Source organism: Hydra vulgaris, chromosome 09, assembly GCF_038396675.1.
Source record: "Hydra vulgaris chromosome 09, alternate assembly HydraT2T_AEP".
Taxonomy (NCBI): domain Eukaryota; kingdom Metazoa; phylum Cnidaria; class Hydrozoa; order Anthoathecata; family Hydridae; genus Hydra; species Hydra vulgaris.
In genome coordinates this window covers 51,395,804-51,419,663 of record NC_088928.1, presented here as the reverse complement: position 1 = coordinate 51,419,663, position 23,860 = coordinate 51,395,804, and the positions used below count along the sequence as shown (strand labels likewise).

At 28.5% G+C, this 23,860-nt stretch overlaps 2 protein-coding genes across 2 annotated transcripts; one reads left to right on the top strand and one right to left on the bottom strand.

Annotated features, from left to right (window-relative positions):
- Nucleotides 1-5,400: 5,400 nt before the first annotated feature.
- On the top strand, nucleotides 5,401-12,698 carry LOC100198653 (X-box-binding protein 1). Its single transcript, XM_065806009.1, has 4 exons — nucleotides 5,401-5,714; nucleotides 11,481-11,577; nucleotides 11,649-11,911; nucleotides 12,053-12,698. Exons 1-4 carry the CDS (start codon nucleotides 5,548-5,550, stop codon nucleotides 12,288-12,290), a joined length of 765 nt encoding a protein of 254 aa, XP_065662081.1. The 5' UTR covers nucleotides 5,401-5,547; the 3' UTR covers nucleotides 12,291-12,698.
- Nucleotides 12,699-16,977: 4,279 nt separating this feature from the next.
- LOC136085560 (uncharacterized) lies at nucleotides 16,978-22,822 on the bottom strand. The gene is made up of 4 exons (XM_065806880.1): nucleotides 22,018-22,822; nucleotides 20,332-21,879; nucleotides 17,430-17,717; nucleotides 16,978-17,189 (listed from the first exon to the last, which is right to left on the bottom strand). Exons 1-4 carry the CDS (start codon nucleotides 22,820-22,822, stop codon nucleotides 16,978-16,980), a joined length of 2,853 nt encoding a protein of 950 aa, XP_065662952.1.
- Nucleotides 22,823-23,860: the final 1,038 nt, after the last annotated feature.

The window sequence follows — 23,860 nt, the reverse complement described above, 5'->3', positions numbered from 1 at the left end:
GGTCGTGCCGTCATTTTTGATTTCATCCATAAAATAATCAATTTTTATTGTTCCAGAGTTTACATGTATGACTTTAAATTTTTTTTACATTGAGCTCCATTCGCCAGGTTTGCCTCCATTTAACAATCTCGTCTATATCGGATTGTAAACTTGCTTGATCTTCATCATTTTTGACAACTTTCTTGAGCTTTGTGTCATCTGCATACATTTTGCAAATGGCTGATTTGACATGATTTGGCAGGTCATTAACAAGTATGACAAAGAGCGTTGGTCCTAACACAGAACCTTTGGGAACTCCGCTAGTTACATCAATCCTGTCTGAATCTCCGAGTATAACACGCTGCTTGCGGTTAGTAAAGAAAGCTTTTATCCAGTTTAGAAGATTGCCATTTATAACATACGTTTCAAGCTCTTGCAGCTGTCTTACATGCGAAACTTTATCGAATGCCTTTGCAAAGTCAAGAAAAATTAGGTCGACTGGTTTTTTCTTTGATTTGCTATGAGTCAAAAAGTCCATTGTTTCTATAAGATTTGTGATGCAAGTCTTTTTTGAAATAAAACCATGTTGAGTTTTGGAAAGCAGTTTTTTATTACCAAATGATAGACTATGACTTAACTATTTTTTCCATTAGTTTGCGTGAAACAGAAGTGAGCAATTTCGGTCTTTAATTGGCTGGATCTATTCTGCTACCTTTTATATATATAGATGTAACATTAGCTCTGAGCCAAGATGATAGAACCTTTCTAGATTTTATTGAAAGTTGAAAAATCAAAGTTAGAGGAACTCTAATTGATGTGGCACATGCTTTTAAAACAAACGGGCTAATGTTATCTTCGCCCATTGACTTATTTCCATCAAGTATATTTAGGTGTTTGAGAACAATGTTTTGGTCAGTTGTTATATCAAAGGTAAAACATTTGTTTTGGATACAAAAGGTTTTAGTGGGTGAGTCAGTGGTTCCTTTGAAACAACTGATTGAAATTAGTTGTTCAGAACGTCTTCCTTTGATATTCCATCACTGCTCATTTGATTTGAATCTGAGGTAAAGGCTAGTATTTGATTGCTCACTATTTGTTTACTATTAATATATACAAATAGTCTTTTTAGATTGTGCTTGTCGTTAGCTAGCTCTGACTCTTTGACACGTAATGCCCTTTTTTCTTTACCTCCTTTTGACATTTGTGTACTGATGTGCGCTACATTTTTCCATTTTGAGTTGGCATTTTTGAACCAAAGCTCTTTTGATAGTAAATGGCGCTAGCAAAACGAAAAAAATTTTAACGAAAAGATTTAGTTTAGCAGATATACGTTCATAAGACAGGCAGGTAGACAATAACGAGAGTGGTCTGATATTTAAGTTGTCCCAGTATATCATTGCAACGCCTCCTCCACGATGATGTAGCAACCGGGGGATCAGCAGGGGCATTTGCCCTTCCCAATTATTTTTCAAATAAATAGTTTTAAAGTTAATTATTAGAAAAAAGTAAGCGATTACAAATTAAGAAATAAAAGTAAAAAAAGGATAGAAAGGATCTAACTTGTCATCCGTATTTTTGGCGTAAGTTCCTTTGGCAAAAAAATTTGGACCAACTACCATTTGACCTACCCAATAGTATTGCCTCTCCCCCCCCCGCCTTCCCTGATATAATTTTTGTTCCTACAGGCCTGCGTTATATTAAATTAAGTTTGTCTTTAACGATATTTCATCTGGTTTTTGCAGTTGAAACGTTTGGTTATTTCTCATAACGACTTGTACTGTAATACTTTTTTGTACATTAATACTTTTTTACAATTCGATGGAAGAAATATTTAGATACAATGAAAATAGTGATGATTGTCAGTTTTTATTGGAAGAGTTTAAAAGTATTTGCGAAAATCCAGATTTAAATAACAGAACAATTGAACGTAATTTAAATAACAGATCGATTAACAATTGAAATCAAGTTTGGTAATAAAATTATTATCACTGAAAAACCGGGCAGATTAACTTTCATTTGTTTTTTGACAATCATTGTAATATTCTTAACCAAACTTAATATGAAAAAAAAAGCAAAAATAAAGAGAAAACACAATTTCAAATCTAAAAAACTGCATCAGCAATCATTCGAAAGGACATCTAATTATAAGTCTTTGATAATACCAATTATTCCTCACCTAGTCGAATGTTTGAAGATATTACCAGCGATATTCCGGAGTCATCGACTTTTTTTTTGGAGCAAGTAATTCTTAGAAATAAACGATCTAAATTAGAACATATAAAATTAGTGTGTACAGGTTTCAGCCACAGTATTATATTTGCTGTTAGGTCTAGATTAACCCAAGACCTATTTATTTAACAAAGCCTTATTGTGACCGATATTATGACCTTATTGGCTTTGTTAAACAAAAAAGAAATCCTAAATGAAAAACTACAGAAAATTGTAATTGTAAACAAAAAATCAATTGTCCAATGAGTGGAAGTTGTTTATCAAAAAATGTGGTATATAAATGTGTTGTTTCCTCTAAGAATGTACCTGATAAACAATATATTGGCATAACAGAGGGTGAATGGAAAAAACGTTTTGCCAATCATAAGCAATCTTTCAAGAATAAAAAGTATTCAAAAGACACCATGCTGTCAAAATATATATGGGAATTAAAAGAAAAAAATATTGATGATTTTATACTGAATTGGTCTATCCTTAAAACAGCGCCTGCATATAACAATATTTCCAAAAAATGCATACTATGCCTACAAGAAAAATTTGAAATAATTACACATGCAAATCAAGAATGCTTATTAAATAAAAGATCGGAATTAATTTCTAAATGTAGGCACGAAAATAAGTTTCTCCTAAAAAACTATAAAAATAAATGAGTTCAAATAATATTTACATTAACTACCCTTTTTAAAAAAACATTTTAAAAAAATAGCATAAGTAATCATTTCTAAAGAATTCTTTTTATAATAGTGTCAGCAAATTCCACAAATGTGTGAAAATTTACAGTAGTTAAGACATTTGCAACTTCCTGTAATTTAATTTTTGGTATAAATTGAGGTTTTATTAATTTGATCATCCATTTCTGATGAATCTTTGTTGATGAAACACAGTGTTAAATGGAAAAAAATTTTGTTAAGTGATTTTTATACTACTAATATAATTGCTCTGTTCTTTTAAGAACATTGAGCACTCTATTGTGTTGAATATTTTTTAAAGTTGTTTAAATAAATAAATAAATAAATATATATATATATATATATATATATATATATATATATATATATATATATATATATATATATATATGCCAAATCAACACAGTTAAACCAAATAATACCAAAAGCTGGAAGCGAAATGGAAATCCAATAAAGTTGCACCAAATACTGTTAGATCAACTGCAAATCCAATGCAGTTGAGCCAACTAACACAAAATAAATTTGGCCTAACTTAAATTTTCAATACAATTGCGCCATTTATTGCAAAATGTGGTTGGTACAACTGCAAACCGAATGCAGTTTCGCCAACTAATGCAAAGTGCAGTAGGCCTAATTGCAAACCCAATGCAGTTGTGCCAACTAACGCAAAATGTAGTTGGTCCTACTGCAAATGCAATGCGGTTGCGCCAACTAACGTAATATGCAGTTGGCCTAATAGCAAATCTAATGCAGTTCGGCTAACTAAAGTGAAATGCTTTTGGCCCAATAGCAAATCTAATGCAGTTCGGCCTACTAAAGCAAAATGCTATTGGCTCAACAACAAATCTAATGCAGTTCGGCTAACTAAAGTGAAATGCTGTCGGTCCAATAATACTGGGTGCTTGGGTTAGCACGATCTGCTTGAGTCCAAGTTTTTTAACCGATAGGAACTATATATGTTATTTTTGTGATGAATGTAAGCAATCAACTATTGTTCGTTAATTAATACGCAATTATAATCATAAACAGGAAGAAAAATTATTTAAAAGGCTTTACATTAAATTGGGGAAACAGATTTTTTTTTTCTGCTTTCATATATATCTATATATATAAAATATATATCATACCTATCAACAGGAAAATAAAACTATAATGAAATCTAATGGAATCTTTTAGTTTTTGAACTAAACTCGTAATTAAACAAATTTAAAAAAATCAATTTAGGACGCTTTTTTAAAAACTTAGTAATGAAAATATAAAATAAAAATTTATTTTCAAGAATGTTGTAAATAGTTACTAAATATCTTAAAGATATGAAATGTTTTTACCCATATCAATTTCATAAGTGACACTAGAGCTAGAGTTTTTTAAACGAGCTTTTAAATCTATTTTAACAATAGATAAAATAAAATAAATAAGTCTCGGAAAACGACGTATAAATTGGTGAGTTCTTGCAAATTAACCTCTAAAAAATTAAATTTTGTGTCTTAGTGGCATTTAGTATCATTATAATTTAATTAACTATTTTCAAGCAATAGTTTTTTGGGTTTTTATTAGACGATATCAGGCGTTTCGAACAAAAGGGGCACACCAACCAAAATCAAGTTTTGAGTATATCGCGTTTGAATTTTCTAGACTGAAATTTGCAAAGGGGCACACCAACCAAAATAAGTTTTGAGTAAGAGCGCGAAATTACACTTTTTCCTACCACGTGGTAGAAGAGTTTACACCCCCTCCCCATCTGTGGTAGTTGGTGGTTTTTGCTTGGTTACTGTGCCTCTTTCGGACGAACGTTTTACTCGTTACAAAGTGTGTTTATCCAGATTTTATCACGTGTAAATAACAAGGGATTTTCAGTCAGAAAGAGGCCCACTGACTCGTTGATCTTGTGTTATATTGTAGATGACAGACTAAAGTAAAAAATGGTTAAAGAAAAAGGATTTTCGAAAATTGTTTGGTGTGCCCCTTTCGTTCGCAACGCCTCATATTTCGTCTGACTTTTTATTCCCGTGAACTTTGGGACGTCAGACGAGAAAACTTAAGTTTTGCGTTAATGCATTTTACAATCTACCGGAATAAATATGTTCCTGTGGCTTTACTTTGATGTTAGAAAAAAACAATGAAATATTGAGTAGTTTTAGGGAGTTTTATGGTTTATTTTCTACCTTTTTTAAAAAAATTAAGTGTAGTTCAAATTAGGTTTTTACAGTAGCATTAAAATCGATAAAAATATGTTTTAAAGTGAGAAATAAATTAAATTTCTTTTTATTCATATATTTCATTAAACTTTTTACAAAAGCAGTTGAGGACCCCTATTATTAAAGATTATTAAAAAATATTTTTCTGCTTGATTTTTCAACTAAAGTTTTCTCGTCTGACTTTCCAAACCTGGCGTGTTAAGTCAGACGAAATATGGTTTAGGTTTTTATGGTTTTAAGCTATGCGATGGAGAGTATTGGTCGTAACCGCGTTGTTTTATGTCTTAATTTGTTTCAAATATGACGTCATTGGTAGTCTTCCAATCATTAAGCAACACGAAATATATATTTTATTTCGAAGCTTTGCAACTCATAAACGGTGTAAAGCGCTGTTAAATGGCGTTGATTTTAAAACGTTTTAGATGACTAAATTAGAATTTAGATAGTGAGAAATGCTGGATACAAGTTTCCTCAAAACTAGTATATTTAGCCTCGCAAATGTAGACGCTGAAAAAATATTTAGTTCCATCGCAGAAGATGAGAGAGAAGCCAGTCAAGAAGCTGGTCGTAAAAGAAGGAAACTAGACGATTTTACGCCACAAGAACGAATGATTCGAAGGTAATGGATATCAATAATGTTTATATTTTTAATCTTTGGTAAATTATCTTCAAAATATCTATTATAATAAATGTTTATTTTATGACTAATAATTCTCCGACTTTATGAATAATTTTTCTACTAATTTTGAGAATGATTTTTTAAAGCATTTTTTTAAACTTGTTATTTACCAAATACAGACCTTCCAACCTTTGTTTTTTAAAACCTTTGAGATTCTTTAAAAAAAAACCTTGAGATTTACACTAAAACCTGGATACACGTAAAAAAAATTTAAAAAAAGTACTTTTTCTTAATCAAGAAATATTATTAAAGTATGTTAAGTTATATTTAACAAATAAATAACTCATTCTTATTTTATTTTATTATGTTTGGAATTGCAAATTTATCTTTCTTTCTTTGAGGGTTTCAACAGCTATTCAGGTGGGTTTTTTTTATTTTTGTTTACAATGCTAAACAACCTATATATGGATTATATATATTGATATATGGATTAGTTAAAGAAACTGTGGTCAAAATTAAGTTTTTTTTAGCTTAGAAAGAAACAGAAATTTGCAATTCCAAACATAATGAATAAAAATGAGGCGGAGGTGTACTTGATTATGGTGAGAATAAAACAATGACTTATTTTAGCCATTTTTAAATTAAAATCAACCAAGATATGCCACCCTCCCCTAACCCTGTGAATCAAGTATACCTCCGCCAATAGTCATAATTTTTTATCAAAAAATTATGACTATTAAAGCTAAAAAATACTTATCTAAATACAAATATCTTGATATCAAAAAATTGGTGTAAGAGTGGGCTACAATTTATGTTGACTGCCAACCACCAGGTGTAGAGGGGGAGATAGAGTTAAACATCCAGGGGGTAGAAGGAGAGATAGAGTTCAACACTTTTTTCAGAAAAAAGTCTTTTTTCTAGACATTAGTACTTTGAATATACAAAAAAGTTGTTATAAATTTATATTTAACCACCAAAATGTATGAGACATGTTTGATACACCCTAGTATCAAAAATGACTTGTTTTTGTAAATATTTATGACTTTAATTAACTATTATTAATACTGGATAACCACCAAATATAAATGTAAAGCTCATGGTATATGTTTTTAACACACCCTTATATCAAAAAAAATGTTTATTTAACTAAAATAACTCAAACTTTATTTACTCATTATTTGTTCTAAATTGTCTATAGAAAAAATCACGACTCAATAAAAAGCAAGAAACAATCAGGAAAATATAAATAACTGTAAAAAAAACTTTGTGGGTGCACAAAATCTGCACAACAACATATAGCATAATAAAGATCTATAATTGAATAATGAGAGCAAAAGACTAAATAGTGAAATAATAAAGCATAACATTTTTATACATAATATTACAACATTTATTACATATATATTATTATATGTATATTATATATATACTATATATATTAGGGGTGCATCAATCATTTAGCCAATGCTTTGGCATCGGCCTTGATAACCATCAGCTGATGCTGATTGTTTTGAAAACTTTTTAAATTTTATTTGATTATATAACTTATGGATCCAAACTATACAAAGAGGGAAGTTCAAAATAAAGAAATGCAAATTTAAAAAATATAAACATAAAGTATAACATATTTTAAGCATAATAGAACAAATTGTGTTATGTTAGAAAGAAATATAAATTTTTATGTTATGAAAAGTAATAAAATATGTTATATAAAGCTGTGAATCTATTTTTTTGTTTCCATTTCTCCAAAAAATTTCCATTTCGCATGCACAAAAGCTAAATGTTCTCCATATTCTGCAGTTAGTTGGGACCTTGTCGATTCATAAATATTTCCCCCAGTATTAAACAATCTTTCGCTGAACACAGAAGAAGGCGGAGCTCCTAAATATTTTTTTGCTAGGTATGAGACGTCTAAAATATTATTGCTACTAGAGTGTTTCTTTATACATGTTTCTTTGTAATTTCCCCACCATTTATGAGGGCATTCTTTTTGATGCAGGCAGACTAGGCAGTGTTAAGTAAAAGTTTATTTCATCAACTCTATAAGAAATGTAAGTAAGTAAAAAATAAAACTATAATAAAAAATTCTAATTTTTATTGTTCAAAATATTACCCATTAATGAATATTATCAATATTATTTTATTTCCATAACTATTATTTATATAATAACTTATAATAATTTGGAATAACGTTTTTTTCTTAATAATTTAATATAAAGTAGACAAGAACAAAATGTTAGCAAAGTTTTTATTTTAAAATTATTACAACTTACTTTTTTTCCTTTTTCTCAAAATAAATTTCTGCCTCTGTTAAAAGTTTTTTACAGTTCTTCACTTTCGTTGATTTTGTTAATTCAAGTGGTGTTTTTAAAACTTGATAAAAAATTGTATATACTTTCTGCCATTTTTAACTTTTTGAGTATAGAGCTAGATACTTGGGTTGATTCAGATGAAGCGTTTGTTTCATCATCTTATTGAGTTAAGTTGTCGGTAGTTATAAAGCTCTCTGTAATATCCGTTTTATTTAGGTTGATGTATTCTAGAATATTTGACTTTATAGTCTCTTTCTCCTCGTCTGATATGACATTACTCAGTTTGAATCGTGGATCTAAAACTGTTGAAATGTTTTTATTATATTTATAGCCGGAAAATCTTGAAATAAAATCTTTTTTTAACTCTTCTATTATAGTTTTTATTTCACCTGCATTTTCTGAAGCATAGGCTATGTACGCTTCCATTGAAACTATAAATGGAACAATATGAGACACTATTGCCCTGTTTTCATTCATCTCTAGTGTAGCCGCCTTAAAATGCTTTAAAACTAAGATAAGCGTCTCAGCTAATCACCATTGGTCTTCTGTAAGATTAGAGGCATTGCACTTTTGATTTCTAATAAAAATAATGTTAGTGAGGTTTTTTGTTCAACTAACCTTTCCAGCATGTAAAATGTTGAGTTCCATCTCATAACTACATCTTGTATAAATGCTATATAGCTTGTTTAAATGCTATATGCTATATACATCTTGTATAAATGCTATATATATGTATATATATACATATATAATAGCTGTTGTTGAATTTCATGTAGCATGTCCATGGAGGATGAAGAATGGTGAAAGTGTGTGACAATTTTTTTAGCCTTAGCTATAAGATCATTCACAATTGTTTGCTGCTTAAAAAGCTTATTGGTTATACAAAGTTGAAGAGTTTAATAAAAAAAAGTTTATATAAACTTTGAGTGAATAAGAATTAAAAGAGAAAATTGATTGATTCGAAACTATTGCAGTTATTCTTTACTATTAAAATGTTTCATTATATTTACATTGAAGTTGAATTAAAAACAAGTTTATTATTAAATATAAAGCATTTAATAAATAAACATTCAACATAAGAAATGTTATATAATTTAATTTTGTACAAACATTTGCTTAAAATTTACTAATTACTAGAAGTAATGGCTTTATAAAAACTTTCTTAATAAAAAATAAATGAAATCGTTTTAATTCAAACTGAATGATGTAAGTTAATATTTAGAAAACGAGCTTTTCATTAAAAGTATTTGCTCCAGGGATGCGGAGTCCAAAAAAGGACTTCAGATTTGAAAGTCACAAAAAGATTACTTCATCCTAGTTTTTGGTATCCAGGAGCTCTTGATGATTGAACTACTGATAGGATTAAAATTAAGACTTTTGTGACTCCGCATCCCTGATTTGCTCTAATTAATAAGAGAAAAGGCGGATAATAAAAATCTACATTAAGACTTTAAAAATATTGCTTTCATATATATATATATATATATATACACCCCTTATACATATACATATATATATATATATATATATATATATATATATATATATATATATATATATATATATATATATACATATATACATGTATACATATTACATAATATAACATATATATATACATATTACATAATATAACATTTATATATATATATATGCATATTACATAATATAACATATATATATATATATACATATTACATAATATAACATTTATATATATATACATATTACATAATATAACATTTATATATATATATATATATATATATATATATATATATATATATATATATATTACATAATATAACATTTATATATATATATACATATAACATAATATAACATTTATATATATACATATTACATAATATAACATTTATATATATATACATATTACATAATATAACATTTATATATATATACATATTACATAATATAACATTTATATATATATATATATATATATATATATATTATATATATATATATATATATATATATATATATATATATATACATATTACATAATATAACATTATTACATATTATTACATAACATTACATTTATATACATAAAGTTTGGAGACTTTAAAATTCATTTAATAACTTTATATTAAAGTGAGGTAAATAATTTCATTTCAAAATTTTAATAAATAGGAAACAGTATTAAAACAGTAAAAAAATTTATTAATTAAGTTTGGCAAGTGCATAAATATATGAAAAACTTAATAAAAAAAAGATAAGTATAAAAAAAAAAAGCATATCTTTGACATTAATTTCATGCCCAAAGTACAACAAAGTTTTAGACATCAAAAAATTCAATAATAAAGCCATCCAGTTAATTAATAAATTTAACAGTAATAAAGTTTAACTATTTTAGTTGTTAAAAATAATAATGTTGAAATCAAATTCTAAAAAGTTTGCCAACTAAACATGTCTTCACTTTGCTTACTAAAAAAAAAATCTAAAAAACATGGCACAGTTTTTTAGCTCAAAATTCCGTTCTGTAAAAGTGGATTTTCATGTACCTAATTTCATTTTTGATTAGAGTATCAATCAAGATCCTTATTGCTTTCTTTAAGGATTTAGCGGACGTGTATTTTAGGAACCCCGTTTAGTAAGTTCGTAAAAAACGAGTCATGTTTTATGCAAAACATTTTTTGAAAATCATACTATAACTTTAAAGTTTATTTTATTGAAAGCTATATCCTAACCAAAACCCTAAACCTAATCCTAAAATTCAAGTTTAGGGTTTGGTTAGGGTATGGTTTTCAACAATATTTGTTTCGTATAAGACATTTTTTACGAACTTACTAAAAGGGGTGCCTGAAATACATGTCTGCCAAGAAGTTTTTTAATTTCCTGTGATTCTTCCTACTTGCTAACTTCATCTACCTGCTAAAAATATTGCTAGATTTTGGATAATGCTACAGTTAAGCAGCTTAAAATAATATTATTTTTCATCATTAAAAAACAGAGAAGGGTGTAAGAATGTATATTCAAAAAATAATAATAAATGGTACTAATGATTATTTATAATGATTATTTGTATATTTATAATAATAATAGTTATTATTAATCATAACAAAATGTTTAAAATAATAGTTATAATAAATCTTTTATATTTTTAAGTTTTCACAAACAAGTGCGCAAAAATATAATTATTTTAGGCTGCTTAACTGTAGGATTACTGGTTTTTGATGGTTGTTAAAGCAATTTTGTCAACATTATATATACAGCAATGATCAAGATTATATAGCTTAATTACTGCTTTTCAACTTTAAAAAATACCAAGTTTGTATGTCAATGACTGTGTTAACTATAAGACCTTTTGCTAAATAACTAAGATGCGTTTTAGATAAAAATTAGTAATTAATATCTAATTTAAAATTAATGTCTACTGTTTAAGTTGTATAAAGTAAGCTTAAATGGGTTTAAAACTATTTAAAATTAGGAAGTTAAAAAATCGTGTGGCAGCGCAATCGGCTCGAGATAGAAAAAGAGAGAGAATGACTGAGCTTGAACAAATAGTCAGCAGGCTAGAGAATGAAGTAAGTTTTAACTTTTATTATTTAAAAATATAATTTTTGCTATTTTCTAAATTTACAACACATTTATTTAGAATAAAGAACTTAAAAAGTCTAATGAAGAACTTAAGTCAAGTATGGCTTATCTCATTGAGCAAAACAAAGAATTAAGAGTTCGAATGGGAATAAAAATTGAAAATGATCACACATACACTCAATGTAATGGTGTCTCAGATAATTCAATTGTGATAAAGAAAGAAGAAGTGCCTAGTAAGCATGCATTGCTTAAAGTTTCTCAGCAGCAGAAGTTAAAAGCACTCCTTGTTTCCTTGATCACGATGTGGATTGCAAATCCGAGGTATGGTTTTTAAATTGTTAAAAAAAAACACCATATTTTATAAGTTTGATAGTTATAAATTTTTATTTTTGTAATTATAAATGAAAATTTCTACTACTATTCTAACTTTAGCTTTATACATATTTTTAAAATTTAATTCAGACTTACCAATTACCTAACATCCTTGAGCGAACTGAAACAAGAGCAATTTTTAAAGGCAATGCTCCAAAGAAAATTGAACTTGCAGCAGATGTCACCCAAGACTTACAAATCAGTAGAAGCTCTTCTTCGGACAAATTTAAAACCGATATTTCGAGCTTGTCTGATGAAGATACAAATGAACTGTTTAATCTCTGCCAAGACATCCAAAACTTGGTCAATGAACCCTTTAATACTATAAAAACAGATAATGATATTTTTCAGGACTACTCTTGTTTGTTTCAAACTTCACATAATAAACATCTAAATCAATCAATAGATCAAAACACTACAAATAATTTAAAAAAGAGCACAGACTTTAGTTATATTAATGATCTTGAGGAACTTCTTAATAGTGTTGATGATTTTCAGGACTCAAAAAAGTATACCGATAAAGAATATATAAGTAACACAGATTTTTCTCTTGATCAAGTATTCACTGAACTGTTTCCTTCTCTTTTATGATACTAAAATGTCATGTGCTATTTGCTGTTGTAAATAAAAAAAGAAATTTTATAAAAATCAAGTGGTTAATTGTCCGCTAATAAATACAATTATTCTATGTACATAAAAAATTTTTTATATAGAAATATAAGATTTGTCACTTTAATTTCTTTCCGCTTCCTAAAAAATCGACTCCACTAATGACAATAAAGCTTAAATTTTTTTTGTTGCTGTTATGTGGTAGACACATCATTACTAAAATATTCATGTAATAAATAAAGTTTAAATTAATTGTGTGATAAAATTTAAATATTGGGCTTGATAAAGAAGTTGGGATTTTGAAAATTTAATTAAATATTTTTTCGTTTGTTTTGATCGAAACAAATCTTTTAATTAAAACGTTTGTTTCGATCATTCTATTAGTTAAAGCTCTATTATTTGTTTCGATCATTCTATTAGTTAAAATTGCTCAACGCAAAACTTATTTAAAAAAAATTTAAGTAGGAGATCAATTTGCTCTTTCAACCAAGTGCAGCGAAATCCATTTGCTCTTTTCTAACAAGTCCAGCGAAAACCGCGCGGCGGTTTTCGTTGGACTTGGTAGGTTATTTATATATTTGGTTTAAATAAAGACTCTGCAAGGGAAAACTTTTAATCCTTTGTCTTTTATATATAAGATCACTTTCGCGTTACCTAATTAATGGACGATCCCTTACAAAAAATCCTACATAAGTTACGCAAAGGTAAATAAATTTAAAAATTGAAGTAGGAGATCTTAAGCTCTTTTACTCGGCGACTTTTATTAAAGTTTTCGGCCATTTTGATTTTGCATCTAAATTTTATCTATGCGAGGGAGAACTTTTGATCTTTTTTTTTTTAATTTATTAGTGAAGTTTAGCGATGCGAAGTTTTTGGACCATCTCTAACTATTTAAAAAATAATAATAATTGGCATACTTAAAATTTAGATCGTAAGTTATAATATAAACATTTTAATTGTTTAATGATAGTAAATAATTTGCAAATTCCTCTTAAGTCGAGCTTTTTTTTTATTGTTATTTAGGTGCCCCAAGAAGACCTAACGGTCTTGTCACAGAGCACCGCGGAAGTACATTTAACCAGGAAGTTCACGTCTCCTTCCTTACCGTGACGCGAAAATATGTCCAAAGCTCGTTTCGAACATGGATCTTTTACTTATAAAGCAAGCGCTCTAACCACTGCGCCACTATTAAAACCTTTATTAGTTTTAAAAAAAGTTAGATTTTTCACATACATTTTCTAGTAAAAATAATAAACTAAAAATAAAAAGAAGAGATAAAATCTTTTTTTAAAAGAAATGCAAAATATAGTTTACAATTAAGTTCAACTGAAATAGGTATAACAATTTAAAAAACATAAAATTGCATACTATATAAATAAATATTATTAGCATTAAAGTTTAGGATAGCCCAGGGACGTGGTGGCCTAGTACGAGGACTTGTACTGGGCCCTTAATCTGGCTCAGGAAACTGGGCCCCCAATCCTCAAACAGAAAAAATTTATTTCAGTTCTATAAGTTTCTATCAGGGCATTTTTTACATCATTTAATTTAACTTGCTTTCACGTCGGTTTGTTTGTTTGTTTGGTGTCTGCTCAAAACAAATACTAGGTCAGCGGTAATAATAAAAGAAATACGCTAAACTTTAGTTTAGCGTAAATAAAAGAAATTTTCAAGAAAAGTAATTAAAAGAAACAAAAAACAACAAACTTTGTTAGGCGTAAATAAATAATACCGCTGATGAATAATAAAAACAAAAAACGTTGTTGACCTGAAATTGATAGATTTTATACTGTAAAAGAGAAAGTAACGTTTTAATACTTTACTTATAAATAGTAATTAAAAATAATAATTAGTGTTTCTAAAGTAAATAAATAAAAAAAATATCTTATAAACGTAGAAATATAAAGAAGAAAGCTAAATATAAAAAAGAATCTGGAAATTGAATACGATCGATTGTCTTGCTCGAGAAAGAAAACGGAAATTTCGAGCTAGAACAAATGAATCAGCTGAACAACGAACATCAAGGCTAAAAAAAAGAAGAGAACGATATGTTAAGGCAATGGCGGCTGAAACAAAAGGTAGAGGCAGATGTATTGTTAAACTAAAAGAATACCGAAAACAACCATTTTAGTGAGGAACGATTAAACAATGTCTCCTCTTTATCTGAAATTAACCATCCTATCAATAAAAAAAAAGAGAAAATTGTTATCGAAAAGTTCAAAACAATAAATATATAAAATTCATGAACTCATTTGCTTTACATTGATAAATATGGTTAATATATGTTTAATAAATAAGGCTATAGCGATCAATTCATCAATCAATCAATTGATAAATATGGTTAATATATGTTTAATAAATAATATTGTGTGTTTAATGAGTTTTTGTTATTACTTTCATTCATTAATATTGATCAATTCATCAATCAATATTAATGAATGTTTAGAAAAAGGACTTCTTCCATTTATTCACAAGTATCAAGGAGAATTCAGCTATTTATTTTGGCCAGATTTAGCAAGTTCTCATTATTCTAAAGATTCTCTAAATTGGATAGACCAATATGTCTATTACGTTGATAAAGAATCCAATCCCCCAAATGTGTCTCAAGCACGACCAGTTGAAAATTTTTGGGGACATTTGGCACAGAAGGTTTATGAGGGAGATTGGCAAGCTTTAACAGAACAAGTTTTGATTGATCGCATTAAGCTAAAACTACAAAAAATTGATTTAAACTTTATACAGTCGCATATGAAAGGCGTCAGACCAAAATTGAGATCAATTGCAGATGGTGGTGTTTTTTCATATAAAAAATAATATATTTTTATTAAAAGATAAATGCTTTATTTAAAAAAAATATAATAGTAGTTTGTTTTTTTTATTTATAAATAAGTTATTGACGTTTTTATTTTGTCCGATAACTTCCGTATCACCCGTTATGTCTTTTGATGGTGCCAGCAAGGAATAAACAAAGGAGTTGTAACACATTTGAGGCAGTGTTCTTCCATGGCAACAAATATTTATTGTGGATCTAATAGAACAAATCTGGTTATGAAAGTTTGTGCAAAATCTTCTGTTGTTTCTGTTCACTTTTTTGGAACAGAAAACAAGCCTGGTAATGTGCAGAAACTAAAGACTTTTCTATGCGGAAGCTCAAGGAAAAGAAATAATATTTTTGAGAAGTGCAAATCTCTTCTTGAGGATGTGAATCAATCTATTGAACTGGCTGCTACCCAAAGCGTTCGTTTCAGTGCCTTACAAAATGCTACCGACTAACTGCTAACACTATACCAGGCAGTAATCGATTGCCTTGAACAAATTTCAAATGACATGAAACTTAAAATGTATATTCGAAGTGAAGCACAAGGTCTTTTATCCCGATTTCAGTCGTATGAAACAATTGTGACTTTATGTCTTTTCAAAGAAATTTTTACTATCTTGGGTCCCCTAAATAAAATTCTTCAAGGAAAAACACTTGATTTTTTGTTTGCTATAATTTCTGTCGATGTATCACTGGAAAAGCTTCAAGTAACAAGGGACAGTGCTGACCAAAATGCTATTTTATATACTGTTAAAGTTGCAACTGAAGCTCAGCTTGAACAGCAAAATTTGTTGAGAATAGGACTCGCAGAAAGAAAACGACTGGACTTCGATGAAACAGAAGTTGAGCGACTTACTCAGGCTAAAGATCGGTGGCTGGCAGAAGTGTTTTATACTCTAGTGGATTCAGCAACTGCAATTTTTGTTGACAAATTTTTTTTACAGCGGAAATTTTTAGAAAGCATAAACATCTTTTATTGAAGAATATGAGTGAAGATATTAGTCATAATTTTCATAACTCTAATTCACAAGAAAAAATTCAATCGGTGCTTGAAAAATTCAAAATTGGTATAAGTTTAAATGAATTCACTACTGAAATGGTTGATTTTGTGGAGATCTACAGAAAGGCTGCTGAGAAGGATAACATAACTTTGCCTTCTTTCCTCACCACTTACAATTTTATGCTGTAAACTATGTTAGATGCTGTATTCCATTCTGTTGCAGTTCTATACAAGATATTTAGTTCAATTCCAACAAATTTAGCATGAGAGAGTTTTCAGCAAACTGAAACTTGTCAAAACTCGTCTAGCAAATCGGTTGACATCATAGCATGTTGGGCATCGTGTTCTCTTGTCAGTTAAACATAAGAAAATGTGGAAATTGACCCAATTTCCACATTTTCTTTATTTATTTATTTATTACAATTTTTTTTAGTATAAATATAATTTTCTTTGATCAGTTATTTTTCTCACGTTAAAAGCCTTCACCGGGCCCCTCTTCTGGAAATTCGTACCTGCTTTTTAGGTGCCACCACGTCTCTGGGATAGCCTTAGAGTATTTGTGCATATATCTAGATGAAGAAATGTCTTTTATAAATTATCACTCCCAAACCTCCAAGAATGCTGACAAATAAGCACATGAGTTAAAAGCATGGTAGGATTAAAATTATCTGAACCAATACCTCTTTTCCTAGTTACTTTAATAGAAGGTTTAATGAATGTTAAATCATCTAGACCATAAAGTGTAACAGTTACCTTCAGATGCCCTTTTCCAATATCATGGCTGAATTTTGAAGCCATCTCTAAGAAAGGATGTTCTTTACAATTTAATACATAATATAAATTCTCATCCTTTAGATTAAAATAATGAATATGAAATCTTAAAAAAAAAAACTACCAAAATTTTTATGAATACCGAAGATATGCTAGTTTTTCTATAAATTCCAAAATATTGGAACAGAAGATAAATGGTATGGTTATTTCTTTCCCATTAGAATCTTGAAATGTAGTTAATTCCTGAGTAAATAACTTTCCAAAGATACCTTTCTGATCCCTCATAGCCTCCTTTATGAGAGGAACAATACATTTCCATCCCCATTTAAGTCTCAAGTTTTTCAGAACTGAAATAACTTGATAATCAGTCAGTCTAGGTTCTTGTTGTATTATAGAGACATTCTCTGTAGGCAGAAATCCCTTAAGTATTGTTTCGTCGTTCTCTTCCAACAAAAGCATCAAAGGTTTTCCACCATTAGGAGACGTAATGGAGATGACTGAATTGTCTGATCCTTTCTTTGATTTTATTGTTTTATAGCTGATCTGTTCAGTCAGTTCTGGATCAATTAGGTTTGTAATGTTTGCCAATTTTTACAATCTTAGTTTACACTTATCTTTTGAGTGGTTTGATCCCCTGTAGATACTGGCAAAGCAGTGTGAGCAGTTGCGTGTAGGAAACAATCTTGAATTATTAGATTTATTCTTCAGGTGGTTGTCAAATAATTTCCATTGTAGACCATTCAAGCTAGCAATTTTACAAATTCTACACTTACATCTTTCCAAAGACCTGATAAAAACAGATAAATGTTAAATAGTAGTTTATTTTTATAGGTAAACTAAAAATTAGTCTACAGAAATTAGGGAGGGGAACATTCGTGTTGATTAAATTTATTAATAGTTGTTAACTTTGATATACCACATTATTCCCAGAATGTTATATATTTGTTTGTAATTTAATTGATGCACAATTTTTAACGTTATTTTTACAACCACTTGTAACATTACATTAAAAGTTCTTCACAAAATAAACAACATATACTTCTCTACCTCCTTCTATTCCTACTCCTCAACCTTATTCAGTTCCTCCGGCTACTCTTTATATTTCTAAACCTAAACTGCATTAAAGCAATGAAAGTTAAAAAAAAGTCCCCAAAATAATTACCCCTTTTGCGCAAATCCTTGAAAAGTATTAATTTTCCAAACGTAGATTTTCTATAACAATTAATTAGGTAAATATTAAAAAATAAAAGTTACAATTTAATAAATAAATACCTTGTTATAGTTTTCATTTCTGGATCATAGTTTTTTGAAATTGTTAGATTGCCTGTAGAATCTCCATTTTTTACCTTATTTAAGTCCAATCTACAGTCAATTTAAAGCCCAGATGGAAACGTTGGATCTTGCAATGAATAGCTTGACACCAAATAAGCTTTCAAATCCACCTCTTGTGTATTAGTAACCTTTCTGTTTGCTTTTTTTCCTCTTGTGCAAAAGCAAATTGCACAAACTTGTCCACGATTTTCATCGTGACATTTTGGAGGCATTGTAATTATCTCACAAATTATGTTTGATTTTTTAGTTATATTTTTTAACCTAATAATAATTTATATAGGGTGTTTTCTTTTACAGGTATAGAACATGAAGTTAACAACACTGTTTTAACTGGCGGCCATTTTGTCAGCTGTCAACTGATTTGTGTTTAGTTTAAATTGGAATTTCAGCATGAATAGACGACGCCTGAACAACGCTTCCAAATTGTGCAAATTTATTTTGAAAACAATAGTTCTGTTCGAAATACGTATCGAACACTACGTCCATTTTACGATCGACATAATTGTCCATCAGAGCAATTCGATTAACTGTAGACCGTTTTCGCACCACTTCTACTCTACATGATAATACGCACCCACAGAGACGTCGTACAGTACGTACTAAAGAAGCCATTGCTGCTGTAGAGCGTAGTGTAGAGGAAGACCAAAATCAGTCTATCCGGCATCGTGAACAGGAATCGGAACTGTGTTCATCCACTTTGTGGAAGATTTTGCGTAAAGATTATGGTTTGCGTGCTTACAAAATCTAACTTGTGCAAGAATTGAAGCCACGTGATCACCTAGCAAGGCGTACATTCGGTGAATGGGCCCAAAACAAGATTGCCGTCAATCTCGATTTTCATAAGAAAATTTTGTTTGGCGATGAAGCTCACTTTTGGTTGAATGACTACGTCAATAAACTTTTTTTTTTTTTTTTTTTTGTTCTTTTTATTACATTATAAATAAGCATTTCGTTACAATATTTAAAATACAAATATATAATAATAAAAACATATATATATATATATAATAATCGTTATTAAATAATAAAAGAACGCGGGAACTCGTAGAAGACCATACGGTCTTGTCGTCGAGTACCGCTAAGAAATGATCGTGTTAAAATTTATAAAATATTTACAAGATAAGAAATAAGTTAACGAAGTAAGAAACTTAATATTCCGTTACAAATACAAGATACATTATTATAAATTACAATTGTTAATGATGCATATATAATTCAGTAGTTAAATAGGGGGTAAAAAGGAAGATCACTAAAAAAAAAAAAAAATACATCAAAAGTATATTGTTACATCTTCAATTGTAAAAATGAGTTCTTTAAGCTTTCGTTTAAAAGAAAAGTAGTTACTTTGATGAATAAAATCCTTAGTAAAATTTTTTAAAACTATTTTATTCCATAAGAATGGTCCGCGATAATCAATACAAAATTTAAAGAGATTTGATTGAAAAATGGGCTGCTTTATAAAATTATCATTCCGCAAAATGTATTTATTTTTATCTTTCGATGAATACAAATTATGGAAAGAAATAGGGGATGAATTGGTTTTACATTTAAACATAAAACAAAGAATATTAAAAATGTTAAGCTCATTTATATTAAAAACTTTCATTTCAAATAATAGAGGCTTGGCATGAGTATAACGGTCTTTAAAATATATGAGACGTGCTACATGCTTCTGCTGACAATAAAGAGGTTTAAGTTTAATTTTCTTTGCACTACCCCAAGCAATGTTTGCATAGTTTATGTGACAATGAATAAATGAGTGATATAATTGTACTAAAGTACGTTTATTTAAAACATTTCTTGCTTTGTACAATATTCCTATACTTTTTGAAATTTTACTTGATAAGTTTTTAATGTGACTTTTCCATGTAAGATTTTCATCTATACAAACACCTAGAAAGTTGGTTACTGTTACTTGTTTAATTTGTATATTGTCAATAACAAGATGAGGCATGTTAATTGGCAGTTTATGTTTTTTGATAAGAGGATGGAAAAGAACCCATTTAGTTTTATCAATGTTAAGAGATAATTTGTTAGTCTTAAACCAGTCAGATATTTTGATTAACTCGATGTTCAAGCAACTAAATAAAGTAGGAATGCTTTTGTGTGACATGAATAAATTGGTGTCATCAGCAAACATAATTGTTATTAAATCCGAGGCTTTGTATAAATCATTAATATAAATAAGGAAAAGTAGAGGTCCTAATATGGATCCTTGAGGAACTCCACATGAAATATTTAACAAATTTGATGATAATGTTTCATCGGCGTAAACAAATTGTTTGCGATTAGTTAAATAACTTTTTAACAATTTTAAAACATTGCCTGTTATACCACAACATTTTAATTTTTTAGAAAGAATTTTATGATTAATGGTATCAAACGCTTTCGCTAAATCAATAAATACTCCCAATGTGAATTTAGAATTATTAAATGAGTCTGATATACTTCTTGTAAGCTGAATAATTGCATGCTCTGTTGAATTATTCTTTTTAAATCCATATTGCATGTTATATAATAATTTGTTTGATGAAAGGTGATTGTATATTCTGTTGTACAAAATTCTTTCTAAAATTTTAGAAAAAACAGAGAGGATAGAAATAGGACGATAGTGTTTAACATTAGTTTTTTCTCCTTCTTTAAATATAGGAATAATTTTTGCTATTTTTAAATCATCAGGAAAAACTCCCTGATTAATAGAGCATTTAAAAATTTGGAAAAGTATGTCTTTTAAAACGTCAAAACAGTTTATAATAACGTTCCCATTGATATTATCTGGACCAACTGCTTTATTTGACTTTAACAATTTATAAGCACTTTCAAACTCTTCAAAAGACAAATCAAAAAAATTTAGATACGAGTTTAGAGGGTCATATGTTGCCTTAAATGATTTTTTAGGGTTTGGAATTATTTCGGCTAGGTTTTGTCCTACAGATACAAAATATTTATTAAATTCGGAAGCAATTGTTTTTTGATCAAGAATAAAATTATCATCTACTTTAATAACTGAGGGCAAAGATTGCGATGTTTTTTTAGTGTTACCCGTAATTTCGTTTATTAGTTGCCAAGTGCGTTTAGAGTTTAACTTGTATTTTTCAAGTAAATTAGTGTAATATATTAATTTTGAATTTTTCCTTAGGCGTTCAAATAGTCTTACGTAATTTTTATAATTGGTCTTACTCTCAGTTGTTTTCAATTTTAAATATTTAATATAAAGTTTTTGTTTAATTTTAGATGATTTTAGAATACCTTTAGTAATCCATGGCGATTTAATTTTTTTATGTTTGTAATTTATTTCTACTTTGGGAAAATTGATGTCATAAATTTCATAAAAAATTTTAAAAAAAGATTTGTATATTAAATTAATGTCTTCAAAAACATTTTTTGCTTTGTACAATTTAAAACATTGAAAAATTCAATTCAAAACATGAAAAAGTCGTTTTTTAAATGATTTTTTTTCATTAAATAAAATTTTCGCATAAATATCTATTGAAAAGAAAATAGGGAAATGATCAGATATGTCACTTTTAATAATGCCTTTTTTAAGCGAATTATTAAAAATATCATTGGTTATAATGTTATCAATTAAGGAAGTTGTTGTTTGAGTAATTCTTGTTGGTTTGTTTATTAGAGGAACTGCTCCATTTTCAAATAGGCCATTATAAAACCCATTAATGTCTTTTTTGACGTGATACTCAAAGCAATTTAAATTCAGATCACCTAATATGTAAAGTAATTTCTTTTCGTGGTTGATTTTATTTACAATATCGTCATGTAAAAATGAACTAAATGTATTAATTTCGCCAGTAGGTGGGCGATAACAACACCTAATTACAATATTTTTAGTTTTATTGCCTAATATTTCAATCGTTAAAACCTCTATATTGACGTCAGAAATACTCATGTCATGCCTAACAAAATACCGTAGGTTTTCTTTTACATAAATAATTAAACCACCGCCGCGTTTGTTTGTTTTCCGCCCTAATGAAATTAAATTATAGCCCGGTATTTTAAAATTATTATCTAAATTTGAGTCAGCAGAACTACACAAGGTTTCAATTAGGCAAATTACACTAAAAATAGTTAGATTTTCCTCAAAACTATTGCAAAGATTTTCAAAATTTTTTTTAAAACTTCTTATATTTATATGAATTGCATTAAATTTATCACGCTCAAGAAATTCTTTTATTTCAAAAGTATAAAAATAGCTGCAGTTGCTTTGTAAAGCATCTGTTTCACTAAAATAACTTTGATCCGGATCGGACTCTTTGTTAAGTATAAAATCATTAAATTTAAAAATGTCAAAATTTTTAGAGCGACTTGAATCCATTTTTGTATTTAAAAACAATAAAAATTAAAAATAAATAAATAATAAAGATAAAATCAATAACTCTAAAATAAAAGAATTTCTTAAAAGTCGCGCGTTACAAGTTTATTATATACAACTTTAGCATATTTACCTTTGGCTCTCAAATCTTTTGCTTCTTTAAATAACTGTTTTCGCAATTCTAAAGTTCTTTCACTGTAGTCTTTATTTACGTAAAATTGATCGTTCCACAATTTTAACTGAACATAGTTATCCAACGCAGTTTTTTTGTCTTTGTAGTTTAAAAATTTAACTATTATGGTTCTGTTGTACTTTTTTCCATCGCTACTTTTTTTCCCTGTCCTGTGCGCCCGTTCAATTTCAACATTACTTTTAAATCCAAGTTTTGTCTTTAAAACATTTTGAATCTTTTCCTCACTCAATTCCCACGTTTCGTTTTCATCTTCTTCAATTCCCGTAAACCTTAGGTTATTTCTTCTGCTTCTGTCTTCCAACTCAGCTAGTTTGTCTTTGACAACAACGTTTGCAATATCATTTTGGTTTGATGTTAAGTTTGGCTTTTTTTTCATTTCAGAAAGTTCTTGAACAATTGCTTCATATTTTTCGCTAAGAAACTCCGCCGATTTCTTTAGTTCATTAGTTTCTTTTTTTAGTTTTGTATTTTCTTCTTGAAGATTTAATAGCTTAATTTCCATTTTATCAAACTTCTCGTTAAATAATTTTAACAAAGTATTCTCATGAATATCTAACAGGTCTTTAATTTGAGAAACGGTAAATTTAGCCATTTTTAATTTAGTTTACAAAAGCACGTCCGTTCACGTCAAAAGTTTTTGCGTAATGATGAACTGAACTGCGGTAAACAGAACTGCGTAAACAGAACTGCGGTACTTGGAGCAAAGGCAATCCTCAAGTGCATGTTGAGACACCGTTACATCCAGAAAAACTGACTGTTTGGTGTGCTTTATGGGCTGGTGGAATCATTGGTCCGTATGTTTTTAGGAACGATGTTGACCAGAACATAACAGTAAATGGTAACCGCTA

Bases quoted from the DNA above. Each gene is read 5' to 3' on its own strand.
- LOC100198653 (XM_065806009.1), top strand. From the start codon at position 5,548: ATGCTGGATACAAGTTTCCTCAAAACTAGTATATTTAGCCTCGCAAAT. The intron at 5,715-11,480 runs GTAATGGATATC...ATTTAAAATTAG, and splicing joins CAAGAACGAATGATTCGAAG to GAAGTTAAAAAATCGTGTGG. The intron at 11,578-11,648 runs GTAAGTTTTAAC...ACATTTATTTAG, and splicing joins TCAGCAGGCTAGAGAATGAA to AATAAAGAACTTAAAAAGTC.
- LOC136085560 (XM_065806880.1), bottom strand. From the start codon at position 22,822: ATGGATTCAAGTCGCTCTAAAAATTTTGACATTTTTAAATTTAATGAT. The intron at 21,880-22,017 runs GTGACATATCTG...AATTGTACAAAG, and splicing joins TAAAAAAGGCATTATTAAAA to CAAAAAATGTTTTTGAAGAC. The intron at 17,718-20,331 runs GTAAAATTTCAA...TAATTGATCCAG, and splicing joins TCACATTAAAAACTTATCAA to AACTGACTGAACAGATCAGC.